This window comes from Solea senegalensis, linkage group LG11, assembly GCF_019176455.1.
Source record: "Solea senegalensis isolate Sse05_10M linkage group LG11, IFAPA_SoseM_1, whole genome shotgun sequence".
NCBI classification, from domain to species: domain Eukaryota; kingdom Metazoa; phylum Chordata; class Actinopteri; order Pleuronectiformes; family Soleidae; genus Solea; species Solea senegalensis.
The window spans coordinates 8,607,211-8,626,052 of record NC_058031.1 but is presented as its reverse complement, the minus strand read 5'-3'; the positions used below and the strand labels follow the sequence as shown (position 1 = coordinate 8,626,052).

The 18,842-nt window shown below is 40.4% G+C and overlaps 1 protein-coding gene across 2 annotated transcripts; it reads left to right on the top strand.

Annotated features, from left to right (window-relative positions):
* Positions 1–1,148: 1,148 nt before the first annotated feature.
* mical1 (microtubule associated monooxygenase, calponin and LIM domain containing 1) lies at positions 1,149–18,637 on the top strand. Of its 2 annotated transcripts, none has more exons than XM_044038194.1 (24): positions 1,149–1,381; positions 4,424–4,734; positions 5,705–5,912; positions 6,205–6,312; positions 6,466–6,561; positions 6,721–6,876; positions 7,376–7,476; positions 7,732–7,989; positions 8,209–8,324; positions 8,524–8,650; positions 9,051–9,117; positions 9,234–9,381; positions 9,969–10,171; positions 11,176–11,282; positions 11,479–11,541; positions 11,646–11,889; positions 12,450–12,517; positions 12,752–13,553; positions 13,690–13,796; positions 13,908–14,015; positions 14,991–15,084; positions 16,108–16,201; positions 16,473–16,546; positions 17,533–18,637. In XM_044038194.1, the coding sequence occupies exons 2-24, from the start codon at positions 4,477–4,479 to the stop codon at positions 17,724–17,726; spliced, it is 3,801 nt and encodes a 1,266-aa protein (XP_043894129.1). In that variant the 5' UTR covers positions 1,149–1,381; positions 4,424–4,476; the 3' UTR covers positions 17,727–18,637. The 2 variants fall into 2 exon arrangements, with proteins under 2 accessions (XP_043894129.1, XP_043894131.1); XM_044038196.1 differs by lacking the exon at positions 1,149–1,381 and adding an exon at positions 4,171–4,331.
* Positions 18,638–18,842: the final 205 nt, after the last annotated feature.

Here is an 18,842-nt window from a genome sequence, read left to right as displayed (position 1 = left end):
AGAACAAGCGATGTGCACTTTGAGTTTCATCACTTTGTATGAAAAGTGTTTTCTCTTTCCCTGTGCATATTTGTGTCATTATATTTATGTCATTATTTAAACCTCTTGTCAAATAATCACAATTTGTCTGTTGGCTGTTGAGAAACTGCAGTGTGCCGTCTCTGTTGTGACATGGTGCATTAATGTACAGGGAGGTTTAGGCAGGAAATAACAACTGTTGTATTTCCACATAACATCGAACACATATTTTCACATCTAATTTCATGAATCGGGGGTTTGAAGTTAAAACAAAGTAGTTGTTGGTTAGTAATTGTTGTGAAGTAGTGTTATTCCAGCCCAGTCTCAATGTCCACCTTCACAGACTCACACAAACCTTTAGGTGCATCCTGTTGTAACAGCCCTGTGACAACTCAACACAAGCACAGAATTGTCAAACTTAATTAGTTCTTAATTAATCTTCCTGGTTTGATCAAGGAGTTTTTAATGAGGAAAATTGCTGCAAAGAAATTTGTTTTCTTGATGCTTTGTTAGTCTATAGTGACATAAGTTGTTGCCTGCATTTCAGTGTATAGTATACATTATAAAACTGACTTCATGTTAGCACAGAAACAAAAACATCCAGAGACCATATTCACTATATTCAACTTTGAAAGAGTATTGTAAAGTTATTTAGCCTTTCTGAAGCTATTCTGTGCTTAACTCAGTACTACCTTTACAATATCTTTAGACCTGGCCGGGCTTTTGTATCATTATGATGTTACCAGGGATTTTGTTGGTGTCATTTCTAGACTCATTTAGTGCGTTTTCTAAAATGTGCTCCTCTTTTACTACTATATCAGGGTTATGGTGGTCTTGAGTTATAACTTTGTACTATTGACATGACCCAAATTATTATTATTTTTATCCCATTATTATTATTTTTTTTTATAATACAATTATTTTCGTTATTAGTGTTAGTATTGTTGTTATTATTAACAATAATAATAAATCTGTGATAGTACTCCACCCTACGTGATTGATGCCCTCAGGACAGCCATATCACCTCACAAAGCTGATGCTACCTAACCGTGCGTCACGTGCGCCGCTGATAGCGCGGTGTACCAGAAAGTCCCGGAAGAGACTCTGCGTGTGTGTGTGTGTGAGAGAGAGAGCGTGAGAGAGGGAGGGAGAGAGAGAGGGAGGCACAGGTGAAACCAGCGCTACTCTTTCTTGTGCCTGTAAACAAAGAGGAAGGGGAATAACATATAGACGTGGACACGACACACGGCGGGACACAGTTTCACGCGCAGCTGCGTCCATCATGACTTCGGCGACTTTGAAGTAACTTCACGACGGGGTTCACTAATAACCCCACACCGCGCGTCATTTCTCCACTTGTAAGGTAAAAGATTCCACGCTTTTGTTGTTGTGTTGTGTTGTGTTGCTGCTGGTTATATAAAGTTTCTGTGAGGCTCATGTTGACTGACGCTCTCTGGTAACGTCCTCTGTGTGTGTGTGTGTGTGTGTGGTGTGTGTTTAGCAGCACTACTTCTCTTCAGTGTAAAACACTCTGTAAATGTTGTGTTTTGTTCATGTAAAAAAGAAAAAAAGTCCTCTCACACACACTTGTGCTGGTTAATCTGGCTCTGACATGTTTGGCACACATTCACTACCACGCCTTCCTCCTTCATTATAGGCAGCTTCCTATCTTTGTGAGCTCCCACACTACACGTTTTAATGTGTCTCATTTCTAGAGAGGAGACAATGAATTAAATGATGTGTTGTGCATACACGTTTGCCTGATCAACTTGCATTATCAGGATAACAATCGAGAAAAGTGATAATATTTCACTTGATACAACATACAGTCAAAGTGATTTATTTTCAAGTGCCACTAGGGGGAGCCTGCATCTTTGCACTTATTCCCGGACTTCATTTATTTATAATTTGTTAAAATTTAAAGGCTGTTTTTCACCTTAACATGTTAATGAAATGAATATAATGTAGATTACAGACAGAAGGCATTGCCAATTTCCCTTTAATAATCTAAAAAACACTATTTTAAAGCATGGATATTTATATTTTGTTTTACAATTATCACTATTGCAGTGCGAATGGCAGTTTTGTGGTTTCTTTTAACTGCTACTGGGTGTCTGCTGGAGCCAGATAAGAAAAGACATGTGTTTCTTTTCTTTCCCCTCTCTTTCTATGAGTCCCTTCTTCAGTGCGTCTCCGTCCAAAGTTTGATCCACCATCTTAATACACAATGAGCCTTGCCAAACACATTGTGCAGAGCTTACATGAAAAATAAGGCTGGTTGTTTCTGTTTGATCCTGTCCAAAACATTCCTGCTCAGACTCCTCATCCCCAGAATTGCTTAACACCAGTCAGATGATGTTGACTGTGTGTATGAGTGTGTGTGTGTGTTCTCTGCACCTTTGCCACAGATGACACTTTACTCAGTATCACTGTAATCAAGCTACCTTATTCTATTTTTACCACTTTCATTTTAATCACTTCAGATTTTGTATCCTCTTTGATGCAGAAAATACAGCACTAAATAAAAATACACCAAAGTAAAAATACAACAAACTCCTCGAGAATTACGTAACAGTGATGATCATCTGGAGATATTTTTAGTTTTTGACACTTTGTCTCGTCTTCACAGGCATCTTCACTCTTTATAAAACTTCTCTTATCACTGGCTTCATTCTCAGCCTGTAATGCGACATTTGCCTCGATGCAATTTCTGAGGTACAATTTCTGTACAGAACAAAAAAATGCCTTTGCACGCTTGTTAGAAAGAGAGATTATATTCTCCTGAGGTTTAGCTCTTATTATGTTGGAGCTATTGTGTCAGGTCAGTCCTGTTTGTGTCTCCATGGAAGTTCACCAAAACACACCTGCAGAGTTGGTGTGTGCTGATTAAATTAAACGATTGTAAAACACTGCGTCAAAAGTAAATGGGACGAGGTGGAAGATTTGTAGCTTCCTGTTTCAAAAGCATCATGATGTATCATCTATAGATGTAGTGAGAGGGGGAAGTACTGTGGAACTAAATTACTAGTTTTTCATCAGGTTCTCTCTCACACACACACGCACACACACACACACACATGCACAGATGCACACAGACAGGCTCATGTAAACACATGTTGCAGTGGTCTGCTGACTGTAATTATAACCTGCATCTCAGGTGGAGAGCAGAAGCTGCAGAGTTGGCAGCAGTGGGGAGCTCTGGTTAGGTTCATGTTGTCATCAGGAAGTGATGCCTTACACAGTTTCTCACAGGAAATTTCAGCAACAGCAACAACACATGCACTTCACACCGACTGTACTGTGTGCATGTTTGAGCATTTTGCTGCAACAGTGGTGTGAAATTGGGTTAATGTACGGTGAGAAAAAAAGAAAAGAAACAACCCTTTCAAATTGACCTGAATATTCTCAGACGTTTGGTCTGTGTAGTGTAGGAGTGGCATGTTGACCTTGTTGTTTATTGTTTGAGTGTGGTATTTACTTTAAAGATTAACCAAGTAGAGACCATGCCGTTTTTTAAAGGTCACTAAAGTAATCCAAAAAAAAACATGGTGATCCAAACAGACCTGCAGTAATTTGTCGATTGGCTGCTTGTGAAGCAGAATCACTATCAGTGATTCTGATAGTGAAGTAACTAGTTTTGTAGCTTTAATCCAAATGTATGTTTAATTTCACACCTGGTTTTGTTAATTTCTTTGAACTAAAATATCCCGATGTGTGTGCTCTCATGGGAGGTTCCGAATCTCAGTATAAATAAACATCTTGAGTTAATAAAATTAGTATAATCTCAACAGCAGACATGATCACTTAATGACAATAATTATAATCATTTGTTACATATAGATAGAAGACAGCACAACAGGTGCACATGACATATTAATGAGTATCGGTTACTATTTTAAAAGACATAACGTTTGTCTTTGTTTTTCTTTTACAAACATGGAAAAAAGGTCTGTGCCGTCACACTGTTTGTTCCATGCACACTTTTTTGTTCAACCATCGAGTTTTTGCCTACTAACGCTAATGATGAGCACACATCCCGAGGCAGAGTGTGAGAGTGACGCATCAGCAGTGGGCGGGCTGTTAAGTGCAAAGAGGTCGTAAAGAAGAAAAGATATGACGGGGCCACAGTAAAGCACTTTGGGGAAGTGAGTAATGACTCAGCCAACCAGGTGACATGAAGTCTTAAACATTTTAGACCATTAGGTCTATAATTAGGTTACATGAGGAAGGGGTTTGCCATAAAACAGTAGGAGGAAGAGACGATTGGACCACTGCTTTAAATGAAAACAACAGTTAAGCGTTACAAGGACTTTGTAAGGACTTTGTATTTTACCGTCAGCCTATCCCCACAGCTCATTTCCAGAATGGTAGGTCTAATATAATAATATAACCTCCTCTTTCACAGTTAACCTACGAACACAGTGACCAAAGGATCCACTCCAACCTTGACCGTCCACGATGACAAGTCAGGACCCGGTCAACGCTTCACATGCTGCATTTGACCTCTTTGTCCAAGCCCAGACTTGTAAGGATGTGAAGCATCACTTCGCAGAGCTCTGCAGGCTACTGGACATCAACCCCAAGGATTTCAGGACCTTCTATATCAAAGTGAAGGAAAAACTGAACTACTGGAAAGCCAAAGCTTTGTGGACAAAGCTGGACAAAAGGGCATCTCATGCAGATTACCAGCAAGGAAAAGTCTGTATCAAAAACAAGGTAAGGGAAATCAGTGATTCTCAGAAAGTGTCTGATGTAATCATTTTATTTCCATGACAATAAGACTTACCACAGCACAATAGCCCTTGATTAGATTACGGAATAAAAAGTATATCATTCATTGTGACAAAATGATAGAGGTTGCACTTTGATCAGTGATACTGTGAATGTCACCACACCACTTCTTAGTAGCAGTTTTCAATCACATCTTCATCAGCAGCTGAGCATTCCTCAGTTTTATTTTTTAATTGTTAACTTTAAGTGCAAAATGAAAGGGCTGAAAGAAGTACATTTTTTGTTTAGCCCGTTACCTTCTGGTTTGTTCATATACATTTACACTAAAATTTAATTATTTAGAATTACAACTGTATTATTAGACCAAGGTTTAATACATTGTAATATGTTCTGTATTCGTGTAATGAATGAACCACACAAACTGAAGTTCCATCATATTGCTGTAATTTACTTTAAAGGGTCTATGGATTTAATCTATTTGCAGTGCTGTGCAAACATCATTTCTAACACCATTAGATTTCTTTCAATGCTATAAAGAGTAGTATAAAACAGTATAAATATTTCTCAATCACTTTATTGGAACACATCCAGAAAAACAGAGAGCATGATCTTGGTTCATCTTAAAAACTGGAGTTTAACCCTATTGGTAAAACCTGTGCAGTTACATCATCCTAATCCTAAATGCCACATAATTTGGCAGATTTAATAACAATAACAATAATAATAATAATAATAATAATACTGTTGGTGAGACTTTTGCACAACATACTGTACACATGTGTGTTTACATGTGCTGCGAACTGTTTCATCAGTTGGTCTTTGGAAGGTACTGCAGCATGAATCTTTTACTGTTCAATTTGACTTTCCAGTAAACAAACTACAGTCGGAAATAAAAACATTTCCTCATTCTTTGATCATTAGTGTGTTTCTCGTTTCCTCCTCCTCTCTCTGTCAGTGTCTCGTGTTGGGTGCAGGACCATGTGGGCTGAGAACGGCCATCGAACTGTCTCTTCTGGGGGCTCAGGTGGTGGTGTTGGAGAAGCGAGAGTCTTTCACCAGGAACAATGTTCTCCACCTGTGGCCCTTTACCATCTACGACCTCCGTGGGCTCGGAGCCAAGAAGTTCTATGGCAAATTCTGCTCTGGCTCTCTGGATCACATCAGTGAGTGACTGGCGATGTTGCTGATGGCTGGTTCTTTAGAGATGTTCACTCCTCTCATCAGTCCAGTTTCTGGTTAATTGATTAGTAGATGAATCCTGAAAATGCATTTTAATTTATTGGACACTTACATGCTGACCATGTAATAATTATAAGAATATCTTTATTTATATAGCAGAACGTGCCTAACAATACAACATGTAAAAACATAAAACACATGAGAAAGGCTCTAACCTTACAATATGTATGAATTTTGTTAGTTACATAAATCAAATTTCCATGTGTTTTTTTTCAGGCATTCGCCAGCTGCAGTTGATTTTATTGAAAGTGTCTCTTCTCCTCGGGGTGGAGGTGCACACTGGAGTGGAGTTCCAGGGTTTGATTGAGCCCTCAGAGGAAAATGGTACTTATATTCCCTAACCAACAATTATCTCTGCCCCGATTGTGTACCATCAGCAGTTGTTGTCTCTGTAAACCAGCAGTATGTTAACCACTTAAGTCTTTACGAAACCTGCTGTGGTGAGGGGCACAAAGACATTTGTTTTATTTCTCACAGGTTGGATGGCGAAGCTGCTTCCTGCATCTCATCCTGCTGCAACCTTCCAGTTTGATGTCTTCATCTCTGCCGGGGGAGGCAGCTTTGTCCCCACTGGTGAGACAAACATGAATGTCCCAATCACTCCTGAACCCACTGTTGAAACAATCAGCTGGCGTCACAAATTGTGTCACGTAGTCGCAAAACACATACTACCTTTGGTAGTTATTCAATCTGCGATTCTGCATATTTTTACAATTTTTTTCAAACTGCCAGGTTTTAAGCACAAGGAGCTGAGAGGCAAGCTGGCTATCGGCATCACAGCTAACTTCATTAACAGACACACAGCTGCTGAGGCCCAAGTAGAAGAGATCAGTGGCGTGGCACGCATCTACAACCAGAAGTTCTTCCAAGATCTGCTCACTGAGACCGGTAGGAATCCAGTCCTGTTCATTTGATGGTCCAATTTGTGTTCAGTGAAACAGTATTTTTTAAAAGACATTAAGTAAGAAAACCGGAAATCAGTTTCGTCATATTAACTTCTTTTAATAATACGGCTTGCGCAAAGGGAAACGTGAATCATGAAGTGAAGTCACTCAACTATAACATTTCTAAGGAGTGTGATTATATACATTTTATGTTTCTCCCATGAAATCAGTCAGGTGCTGTTTAGCGTGATGTGTGAAATGTGAAAAGCAGCACTGCTGTTTATTTTACAGGAATCATGAGTCACCTTTTTATCAAAGAACTTTTACTTTCACTCTGTCCTTGCTATGTTAGGTTTTCCTTATCTTACAAGCAGTAAATCTTGCAGAAAGGTTTAAGCAAACAAGCTAATAATAGAAAAGGAACCACAAATGTAGCTACACTTAGCTTCTCGTATTCTCTTGCTATCCTATCTACACAAAACTCCCTCTGTTTTCTATTCCAGGTATTGATCTGGAGAATATTGTCTACTACAAAGATGACACCCACTACTTTGTCATGACCGCCAAGAAGAAGAGCCTGCTGAAAATGGGGGTCATTAAACAGGTGAGGACAACACATCCATTACCAAGGAAAAAGTGTGACTTTTATTGGCATCAGCTGCATCCCTGGTCATTAAAGAAACAAAAGAAACAAACTGGATGGGCTCAGGGCTCCAGTGCAAAGAAGCAAATCGCCAATAATCCACTCTTTCACTGCTGCCTGGCCCTGTGCAATAAACCAAGCATAAGACATGTCACTCAGCATCAAAAAACAGGTGCCATGACTCATCAGATGCCACTTGTCACGATGTTTCCGCAGGACCACGCTGATGCAGAGGAGCTACTGGCTCCAGCAAATGTGGATAGTGAGGCTCTGAAACGCTATGCCCATGATGCAGCAAACTTCTCCACAGGTGGAAAACTACCTGACCTCCAGTTCGTTAAGAGCCATGCTGGCAAGCCAGATGTGGCCGTGTTTGACTTCACCTGCATGCACCGTGCAGAGAACGCCTCACTTGTCAGGGAGAGGAGGGGAAAGAAACTGTTGACGGGTCTTGTTGGAGATTGCTTGGTGGAGGTAGGGAATGACATATTCTTTTTTTGTCCAAGTTCATATTTTTAGCCATGTATGCACCATAGTTCCAGTCCTGTTGTGAAAAAGTGGGTTAGTGAGAAAAGCTTGGTATCTGTTAATTTCTCTTCCTGTATTTTTAACAACGGACATCCCAGTGTGAGAATGGGTGTTCCACTTGATTGCAAGATTATCTGGTGAGCTTATACACACTGTCTCCTGCAGCCTTTCTGGCCTCTGGGAACAGGCATAGCCCGTGGCTTCCTAGCTGCTTTTGACACAGCATGGATGGTGAGAAGCTGGGGGATGGGTGTCCCACATTTTAAGGTCCTGGCTGAGCGGTAAGCAAGTTTCATAAGAATACAGTGATTAGGTTTTATCTTTTATTGTGTTGGTCAATCTCAAAACTCGCCTCGCTTACTCACTCATAGTAACAGTGCTTCTCAATATTTTTTATTCCAGCTCCTCTGTGTGCAACCATGTTTTCATTGATTGATTTAACTCTGTAAATTCTCAGCTTCATTTTCTTTGAATGAACAGAGAGAGCATGTACCAGCTCTTGTCCCAGACCACACCAGAAAACACCAGCAAAAACTACGCTGGTTACAGCATCAACCCCAAAACCAGATACCAGAGGGTCAACCTCTCAGCCATCCACGCCAACCAGGTCAGCACTGTCATCCTTTATTTACACAACAGAGATTTGAATCATCACAATGGCTATGCAAATATTTAGATACAAGTCTAGTCGACCCAGTTTAATAAAAGCAAACAGTGATGACAAAGTAGACCTTATGTTCTCTTGTAAGGAAATACATTTTCATCAGTTTTCATTGAAATAGTGTTTTATTCATGTTTTGACAGTAAACTAAAACTACAAGGTATTTGTCAGTTCTGGTCCTGGGCATTGATTTCCAAATATAACAATTATAGGACAATTATTAATAGCAATAAATTCCTTTTTTTTATGAATTACATAATGCTGCTACAGTATATGATAAATAATGAGATGATGAAGGTTCCTCATCTCTGAATTTTTTGACTAATCTATCTATCACTTCATTCAGGTGCAGCATCTATATGATGTTGATAAATCCCAACCATCAAGCAAGAGACAGAAGGAGAAGAGTCAAGGTGAGCCTGTCTTCATAGTGCAGGCACTCTGAGGCCTTTAGGTCTCTCTGATTTAAGTAACATACAATGAATTGCAATGCAACAGTGTGTGGAGATAAATTGTTTTCCCCCGTCAGATTCAGTCCACGGTTTTGAAGAGTTGCTGAAATGGTGCCAAAAACACACTGTAGGATACGACCATGTGAATGTCAAAGATTTTACTCATTCTTGGAGGTCTGGACTGGCTCTATGCGCACTGATTCACCACTTCAGACCTGATCTCATGTGAGTCACTGCAGTGACATCAACTTGTTTGTTTGTTTGTTTGTTTTTTATCACGACACCAACAATAACACAGGATGCTTTTCAACTATTTTCAAACTATTTCAAAGACAAAATTCTCCATCTGTGTAACATATATTCTTTTCCCATAAAGATGCAACAAACAACCCACAGCATGACTCAGCTAAAATGCTGTTGCGTGGATTTTTGTATTGTATCAGATTTTACATTTTTATCTGTCGGATATCCGATCCAGTGATGTAGACCAGTATCACACCCATACAGATACAGTCGTATTGGTTCATCCTTAATACTTTACTCCATTGTTAAAACGTTAACTTTAGTATTAAGTATTAAGAAATGTCTCTCACCTTTGAACCATTGTCAAATGACATCATACAATGCTGATTAAGCGCCACACGATGAATTTTGCTAACAATGTGAGGCGGCTACAAGCAGATCAGTGTGACTGAAAATACTAAATTTTGGCCACAGAATTTCTGTTCATGAAGGCAATATGATGGTCCTTCTTTGTACTCTTTCTACTGTCTTTGATAACTGCTGATCCTTGCTCTCTGATTCCACCACAGTGACATGTGCTCCCTGGATGAGTCAAATGCTATTCACAACAACCAACTGGCCTTCAGCGTCCTGGAGAAGGAGCTGGGAATCCCTCCAGTCATGTCCACCGCCGACTTGGCCAAGAGCGGTCAGATAGACAAGTTGTCCATGGTTCTCTACCTCACCCAGATCCACGATGCCTTCACTGTGCCAGCAAAAGATAAAAGTTTACGTATGTGATTATTTATTTTTTTGCATGTTTAAGAAAACAAAAGCCAAAAAAAGGCACTTCATAATAGCTACAATTGATGTTATTTTCTCATTTAAATGCTATTTATTTTCCCTGGTAGATATTATCCACAGCAGCATTAGTCTTACATAATGCAGTTGCTAGGATACTGCATGGCATTAATATCACCTCAAAAGGGTCAGGTGGCGTCTTCCCACTGAAATGTGTTTGGTGTTGAGAAGCGATGAAATCACTGCTGTCTCTTTAAGAGCACATTACCCAGAATTCATTGGACTTAAGTGGCTAGTGGTGTGTTCAGAGCCAGCCTCTGCTGGTGGAGCTGCTCCCCTGCACTAAAACCAGCCGAGCAGCAGACAGAGCAGGCAGTCACAGTGTGGAGCTCATGGACTAGCGTCTGTTTTTAAGGGATCAACTGTTCCTTCACTGACGGGGGATTTTCGCTCAGCTGTTGGCAGCAGAGGTATTTTTACAGCCTTTGGAGCGCGAGGAGGAGGAGAAAATGTGAGCCCTAGCGTTCAGAGACAGTGAATGAGCTAAAGTGGGTGTGATATACTGTACGCTCTCTGTGCCTGTGATGCTTTGCTGCACTGTTTGGGATCCACTGGCTGATGTGCAGACAGGAGTGAGCTGTCAGTCTCCAGTAACCGTATATGAATGATTGAAAGAGTGGGAGTGCTTAGAGTTGAATGTGCGTTGACAAATTTCATTTAGCTTCTGCCGCTGTGACGTTACGTGAAATACAAATAAGATGGATGATTTACATGTCTAACAGAGTAGACAACGTAAACAGAAATACCTGAAAGATATTGGGGGGAAAAAAGGGAACAATCAAAATGTTTTAAACGGCTGTCTGCAGAGCTGCAAGAGGGCCGACAATAATGTTTGATGTCTCTGGGTCGTTTGTCACATTACATGTTAAGATGATACACGTTTTTTTTTTCCTGTTGGTGACATTTTCCCTTCTTTTGTTTTCTACTGGCTTACAGACCCTACAGGCTCCTTGCCATTGTTGAAGCCTCTGACTCTCTCCCGGACACAGTCGGCTGTCTTTTTCCTGAGCAAGCTGAAGCACAACTCTCTGCAAAGACGTAAAGTATGTTCACTGTGAGCAGAGTTTGGAATGCTGAGGGCCCAGCTGAAGTTCATGTCTGGGCCCTCAGTCTGCGTTTTGATGTACCATGAGTGACTCACGTGTCACATGTCTGTGTGATCTGTTTGGTCCCTTCTGCACAAATATAACACTATCAAGTCATGTCTTTGTTAGTAGTTCTGATCAATTCTCCCCGCAGGAGAAGCTGGCAGCAGAGAAACAATCAAGTGAAGGCGAGACAAGGATGGGAGATGAGGATAGTGTGAGTTGTGTTTGGTCACTCTAATTCTGATTGGCAGCTTTTCCTCTTATCACTCATATTTTTTGCCAACTTTGTAATATTGAGTAAATTTTTCTTTTCCTTAGACGGCAGTGTCTTCTGTGTCCCCCGAGCTCAGTCCTATACGTGACCAAGCTCCAGCGCCTGAGCCTGAAACCAGTCCGGGTGTGTCGATGACAAACAGCGAGGAGTGTTATTTTTGTGGTCAAAAGGTTTACGTGCTGGAGCGCATTAGTGCTGAGGGCAAGTTCTTCCATCGCAGCTGCTTCAACTGCCACAAGTGCAACATTACACTTAGACTGGGGGGATACACCTTTGACCAGGCCACAGGTGAGCACCATGTGTCCATGTGCGTCATATGTCAGAAAATAAATAGACTGTTAGAATAGTGTGTTGCTTTAAGTGTCAGTGTGTGTGTGTGTGGTTTAATTGCTGGTCGTTTATGATTCATTTTTAGCAGCCTCTTGCAGCAATATTCATACAAATATCACAGCCTTAAGTATCAATTCCTTATTTTATCTAAAAATAAGTCTCACAAGGTTTCTGCATCCCTCACATACACTCTAGTCTCATGACATTTATGGCATACATCTCTCTTTATAATCTATTGATAATGAACCATGTACATTTAGCCTGATATCTAATTTCCACTTTTGATTGAATGTGTTTTCTCAAAGTCAGATTTAGCTGTAATAATTGGACATCTTATTTATATATTTTGTGCAATTAATAATTCAAGACCCCTTTTAAATGGAATGCCATCTGGACTAAAAGGAGATTAATCATTTAAGAAAACATCAGGGTTTTTTTCCCCCTTTAGCTCATCAGCACCCACGAGTTTCTGACTTTTCAATTCACTGTATTGTTCTCATCTGTGATATCCCTCTCAGGGAGGTTTTACTGTGAGCTGCACTCTGAAGAGCTGGAGCTGGCAAACGGGGCTGAATCTTCTCATGAGGTGGGTCACTGAACAGAACACATGCAAACCGTTCTGTGACTTGATGCTGATGAGTCCAGACTCCATGTTCTGTGCTTGTGTTCATTCATGCTTATGTTACACATTCGTCTGTTGCACGATATACATCCTCCTCATGGTGGCTCCTTCACTCGCAGTGGATGAGTTGATGTTCAACAGATATATGCTGTCTTTGTTTGCATTATTTATTTTTTTCTGTGCTTTTGATCCATTTAGGATGAAAGGACAAATATAGAGAATGGGCTTTCCAGCGATGACTATACACTGTCTCCATCAGACGAGGAGTTTGAGCACACTTTGGACTGTGCTCCCTCTTTACCTACACAGACGCATGGTTCTGATGGACAGGACCAGCATGTACTTGTACCCAAAGAAGAGTCCAGAGAACCACATACTTCAAAGACCCCAGAAACCCCTACCAATCCTCCATCTCAAGCCAAGGTAGCAGCTTTCACTGAGGAGACAGAGGAGCTTCCTTATCCTGTCCCTAAGCCCCGTTCCTCTCGGCAAACCACACCCAGCCTACAACCTTCCCCAGTAGCAAAACCTCGTACAATCCACCTTTACAATTCCTCAAGTCTAGAAAATAATTCCTCTCCAGTCCAAACAAAAGAAATTGCTAAGACCACACCAGACTCCCGTCCTAAGCAGTCCCTGCGGAAGCTTCAGCTCACCAATGAGGAGAAAAACCAACTGATTAATCTTCAGAGTTTCAGTGCAGACTCAGACTCTGAAACTCCTGGTGGCTCCTCATCCTGCTCCTCTTCTTCAGCAACAGCAGGAGGTCCAAGCCCTCCTAAACCAGAGGGCCTGGACGGCCAAGAAGAGGAGGGCTACTGGAGCGGCAGCACCGCTAGTCACATGCGGGAGAAAAGGAACCGACGGTGCTTCAGGAGGAAAGAGATGCCAAGCGGGCAGCCCAGGGTACGATCAAAGTTTTCCCCCTGGAATCTCTCGTCCCCACGGATCAGCAGAGACACACGTCTCAGTGTCCTCATTAAACATCCAGGGAGAGTGGGTAAGTTGAGCACTCATCACCTCTTTGATCTTGGATGAAAAAAGTACTTGCCAAGGGGAATCATGGGATTGTGGTGTTTGAGTCAGTCTGGGTTCATCATGACACTGATGCAACCTTTGTTATGTTCAAACCACAGAAACAACATTCACACATGCCCACAGAACCTCAGAGGAGGGTGCTGATGGAGACGACGACGATGACGACGATATGTTTGAACAAGATATTGACCTATTTGATGAGATGGTAATTTGAGGAATGGAAATTATATTTTTTGTCTTGTATTTATTATTATGTACCATGACTGCAAGGTGCTACTTCCCTTTAGAGACTCCTCACTTCCTTACATCTTTTCAGGTGGTGCCATCAGACCCTGTTGAGGCTGAGAAGCTGGAGTTGATGAAGATGAAGACCCTGGAGCGAAAAGCCAAGATGAGTGAATTACAACGATTCCGTCAAGCACAGGTCAGTGCCACTCTAAGGCTACGTTCAGATTACCAAGCTGAAAGTGACTAATAACATTTTTTTTTTCCTTTTGATGTGACTAATAAGATGTTCTTTCCAGGCTATGTGGAATTTTCAAATCAGATCTGTGTCACCTCAGCATGTGGTCCTAGATCAGATAATATATCTGATGTGTGGCCATGCAACATGAATGAGAACGGTCATATTAGAATCCATGTGTTTTTTTTGTCTATAGGCACAAGAATAACACAGAATAACAGAACAACAATGAGGCAGTTAAATCTCGCCCATACATTTGTGATAGCTTCTGTTTCTGAACTTCCCCTTTAGGGATCAGTAATGGTACATCTTATTTTATCTTTTCATACATTGTCTGCTGGTCTCAAATCAATTGGTCTTAAACACTGTAATGTTTTCTAATGTTCTTAATGACATGTGCAAAAAGGTACTGTATATTTGCATAGGTGCTGTTTAGTAGTTGCATCCAGATGCAATTATAGTAACTGGAAACCATGAAATCTCATCTGTACTGAATCAGATTTGATCAATGTAGTAATTTAAACGTAGCCAAACATAATTACTGTGTACTTTTTCATTGATCAGTGACGGCTTCATTCAGAAGAATAATGAACATTTATTTCAATAGAATGTGTAAACATATTCCAGGGAAATGTTCAGCACATTTGTTCTGTCACAAAGTTATCATCCTAATGATTTCAGTCCTCCTTGGTTTGGTGACATCTAAGGTTTCCATGGTGATGCCAAGTTGGGTTTAATAATTCAGGCTCCAGTGCTCTGGAGGAAGCAAACAAGCATTTAGCCGCTACTTTCTCACACATTCAACAGAAAAGAACCCAAAGCAGTTGCTCAATTTTCCCAACATGCCATGAACAAACCAAGGTGTGATTTCATGGACAATTTGATTCAGTTTGTCCAAGTACCTTTTCTAAGTCTTTCTTGTTTTGTGGGTTAAAGTCCATCCAGAGGAGACTGGAGGAGATTGAGGTGAATTTCAAGGAGCTGGAGGAGAAAGGTGTCGTGCTGGAGCAGACTCTGCGTGGAGAGGCTGGTAAGAACCTATATAAGAACCACTATTGACTGCAGACCCCTGGGTTTTAATTTTAATACATGGAACAATGCTTAGAAGCTGTAAACCAGTTGTGGTTGACGGGTATCACCACCAATTTCTGCACAATGAATATAAGTAGATGTTACAAGTGTAAAACCCATCCAGCTTAAGCTCTTATTCATACAGTCTACTCAACAAGGAAACAGGTTCACGCGCATGTCATTGAGTACAGGCACTCTGTCACCCTGGCTCCTGTCTAGCACTTTATTCTGCACATTGCACTTACTGATAAATTAACTCCAGACCAGCTCTGCTGGTTTTTTTAATTATTTTATAACATAGTTTTTATGGGTTAGGACAGGTGCAATACACTGCATATTCCATTTCTGTGCTCTTGTTCTGTGCTGTTTTTTGCTGTCTTGTATTCTGTGCAGCTGTTGTAGCACTCTTGCCCAAGAAAGATTTCCCTCTGGGGACAATAAACTCTATTTGATTTGATTGATTTGATATTAAACCTCAACACAAACACTTCTTTGCTTGTTAAAGCCGAGTTAATTTCACTGATTATTTCTTTACTTTTTAATTAATTAGTCAATGTTCTATGTTCTTTGGTTTTCTCATTCACATATTTGAAAATCTGTTTTTCTTCTTTAACGAGGTTTGTGACCTCCTTTAAAACCATTAAAAAGTAATGCTGCCAGAAAATGCTAAATTCTGTAATTTATAGACAATTGGTGCATCTGTCTTGTGGCAGTCGAACGAAAGTGCATGTATTAATTGCTTTGCTATAATTTTTTTCAACAAACTTTCCATAAAACATTGTACATTATTAATTTTTGCATATTTTATGTATATCACAGTTAAATGGATTTTTAAATCATCTGAATTCACTGCATTGCTACACACTCATAGCTTTTCTTTAAACACATGTAACTCTCCCATAGATGGCACACGCACGTACATATTTTCACACAAATTAAACCATTGCAAACAGTGTCTTAAACATCTTTTTTTTACTCTCAGGCAGCAATGACTCTTCTGAAATGATCGAGGACTGGATCCAACTTGTTCACGAGAAGAACGCATTGGTTTCTGAGGAGTCTGACCTCATGGTGGAGTAAGTGTAAATGTAAACAGTAATACACAGATTCACAGTGAAGTCCTTTCTTGTGTCACACTGGGAATACAACACAGCTTTTGTGCATAGTAGCACACATTAGCCAGAGGGTCCATAACATCAGACGTCCTCCTCAAAACACTGTGCTTTTTGTTCTCACGGCTTCTCCCTCAGACAGTCCGACTCCATTTGTCAAACAGTCTCAGTAGGACCTGTATGTGAAGCGAGGTGCCGTGTTGACGAGGCTAATCTCATTTTTGTTTGCTTTCAGGTCTCGTCAGCTGGAGCTTGAAGACAAGCAGAGTATGTTGGAGTTGGAGTTAAGGAAGTTCATGGAGCTGAATGGTGAGTACTTCTGTGTGTGTTTCTCAGACAAATGCACTCATATTTGATACAGGTTGAGTTCAAGTTAAGTTCTTTCCATTTACAGAACAGAAATCATATCAATCTCTCGACTTGAGCTCCAATATGTAGACCCACTCACTGAAGTGAAACATGTGAAATATGTTCCTCATCATCCCCAGCTTCAGGAAATTGAAGTGCTGTCGTATCAAACACACTGACTCTATTCAAAACTCCTGATGTTTTACTGAGCATTTACAGTTTACTGAACTTGCTTGGCCGGATTGTGGCAGTTTATGCCACTGACTGTCACTCAGGGATCATGTATTCACTCACCAAAGTTACAGAGTACAAGACTATGTCTTCAATGTGTAGAGTGAGAATAAAAATAGGCATTATTCCCCTCTTACAATCATAACGATCCTCAGGGTTATTTTTTGTGAAAAATGGTTGCATAATGTTGCTTTAAGGGGGTTTTGCTGACAAGTAAAAACAAGTCTGTCTGAGAAACTATCCAACAAGACAAGTCTGAGATATTGTTGAAAGGGTTGGTTGTGTCTTCTGGTCAAGCTTTAAACCAAAAATGTTGTCCACTTGGGGGTAGCATAGACAATGTTTGGACACAATGTTAAAATGCTGTGTCATCACCTCAATGTCGATGTGGTGAACATGAAAAGTAATTTTCACATTTTGTAGTTATGGGAATCTTAATTTATTCATTTTGAGTCAAAGGACTCTTCACTTTTGCTCTGTACTGACTCCTGAGGAAAATACAGTATTTAGCTCTTTAGAGTCTGTTCTGGTTTGCATAGCTTATATTGAACCATCATTATAGAGCAGCCAGAGCTCATTTCGTGTAAAGCATTAATATGAAAGTAGCAGGAGTGAACCAGAACAATAGCAACAGACAGAGACAGATCATTAAGTCATGTTTTTTTTCTAGAAATATTTTGATTATAGCTGCTTCAACATTTATGTTTGTCTCGCAGACAAAACCACAGAGCAGAAGGCTGAGGAACAGCGACTCTTTGAACAGATGATGGAGGTGGTGGACATGAGGGACTCTCTGGTGTCTTTTCTGGATGAGAAGAGGCTGAAGGAGATGAGCGAGGAGCAGGAGGCCTTCACCATTATGGAGGCCAAACGCCACTCAAAGGCGGGAGCTCAGGTTCAGTGGGATTGAACTTGTATTTTACATGGACGTGCTAAATAGAAGCTCTCACAGAAACTTGTAACTAAAATTTTGGAAAGCCAAAGATGTTACTGATTCATTATGGAGGGTGACCCACCCCAAGTGGTCCTCCAGCGTTTCGATAAAAACCTGCTCGCTTATGGTGGCTGAATGAATAGCTGCTTCACTTCAGCCCCTAGAGGGAGACATAAACCTGGAGATCTAAGGTTGTGAGTCAACTTGTTCTACTCTAGCACCTGTCCTGTCTGCGGTAATGGAGGACAACAACAACCCACAAATGAAAAAGGATCTTTTAGTATCTGCTGCACTATTGAATAGTAACCACTCAGCAGATAATCATTACCAAGGCTGGGATTTGGCCTGGTTTTGTGGGTCGTGTGCATGGAGAGCAATAAAAGGACAGCAGAGGGAAACGTGCAGCGAGTGGCTGGCTTTGGAGCCATACTCGTAGATCTAGAAAACACAGGGTTATTGGGGTTTTGGAAATATTATGATGTTCATGTTGAGTTTACCTGTCATGAATAAGTATGATTGTACAAAAAGATATAATAATACAGTACATATCATAATTTTATGTTTGGTATTTATATACAGAGTAGAAATGTAACAGAGGAAGCTTAAATATTAAAATTACAGTTATTCATTATTTTCTTTCTTATTCAGTTTTCAGTTTTGAATGTTAATTAAATATGTAGCACTTCACCGTGTTCACCATGTCTCTTCCTGATAGCATGTTGGAAAGATAATCTCAGGGGTCGATAGATCGCTCCTCTATAGGATCAGTTGGTTTTCAAAGTTAGCCTCGCACAGTTGGCTGCTTCTTAGGTGGTGGTTTATTAAATGAACACATGGGATTTGAGAAGAATTAAAATGAGAATAAAGTGAACTCGTTCATCCATTCATACATGTCATCATCTATAATTTCCGTCAGAGACACAGCAGTTTGTTGTGAAAACATTTATTGTTCCATCAATTAAACTTTATTTATATAGCACTTTTTGTACAAGACAAGACAACTTCACAGGATAAAAACATCATCAAGGAAAACAAGACGTAAGGAAGTGAGGAAGAGAAGGAATTGAGTAAAGGAAGTGAGGAAAATGCTAT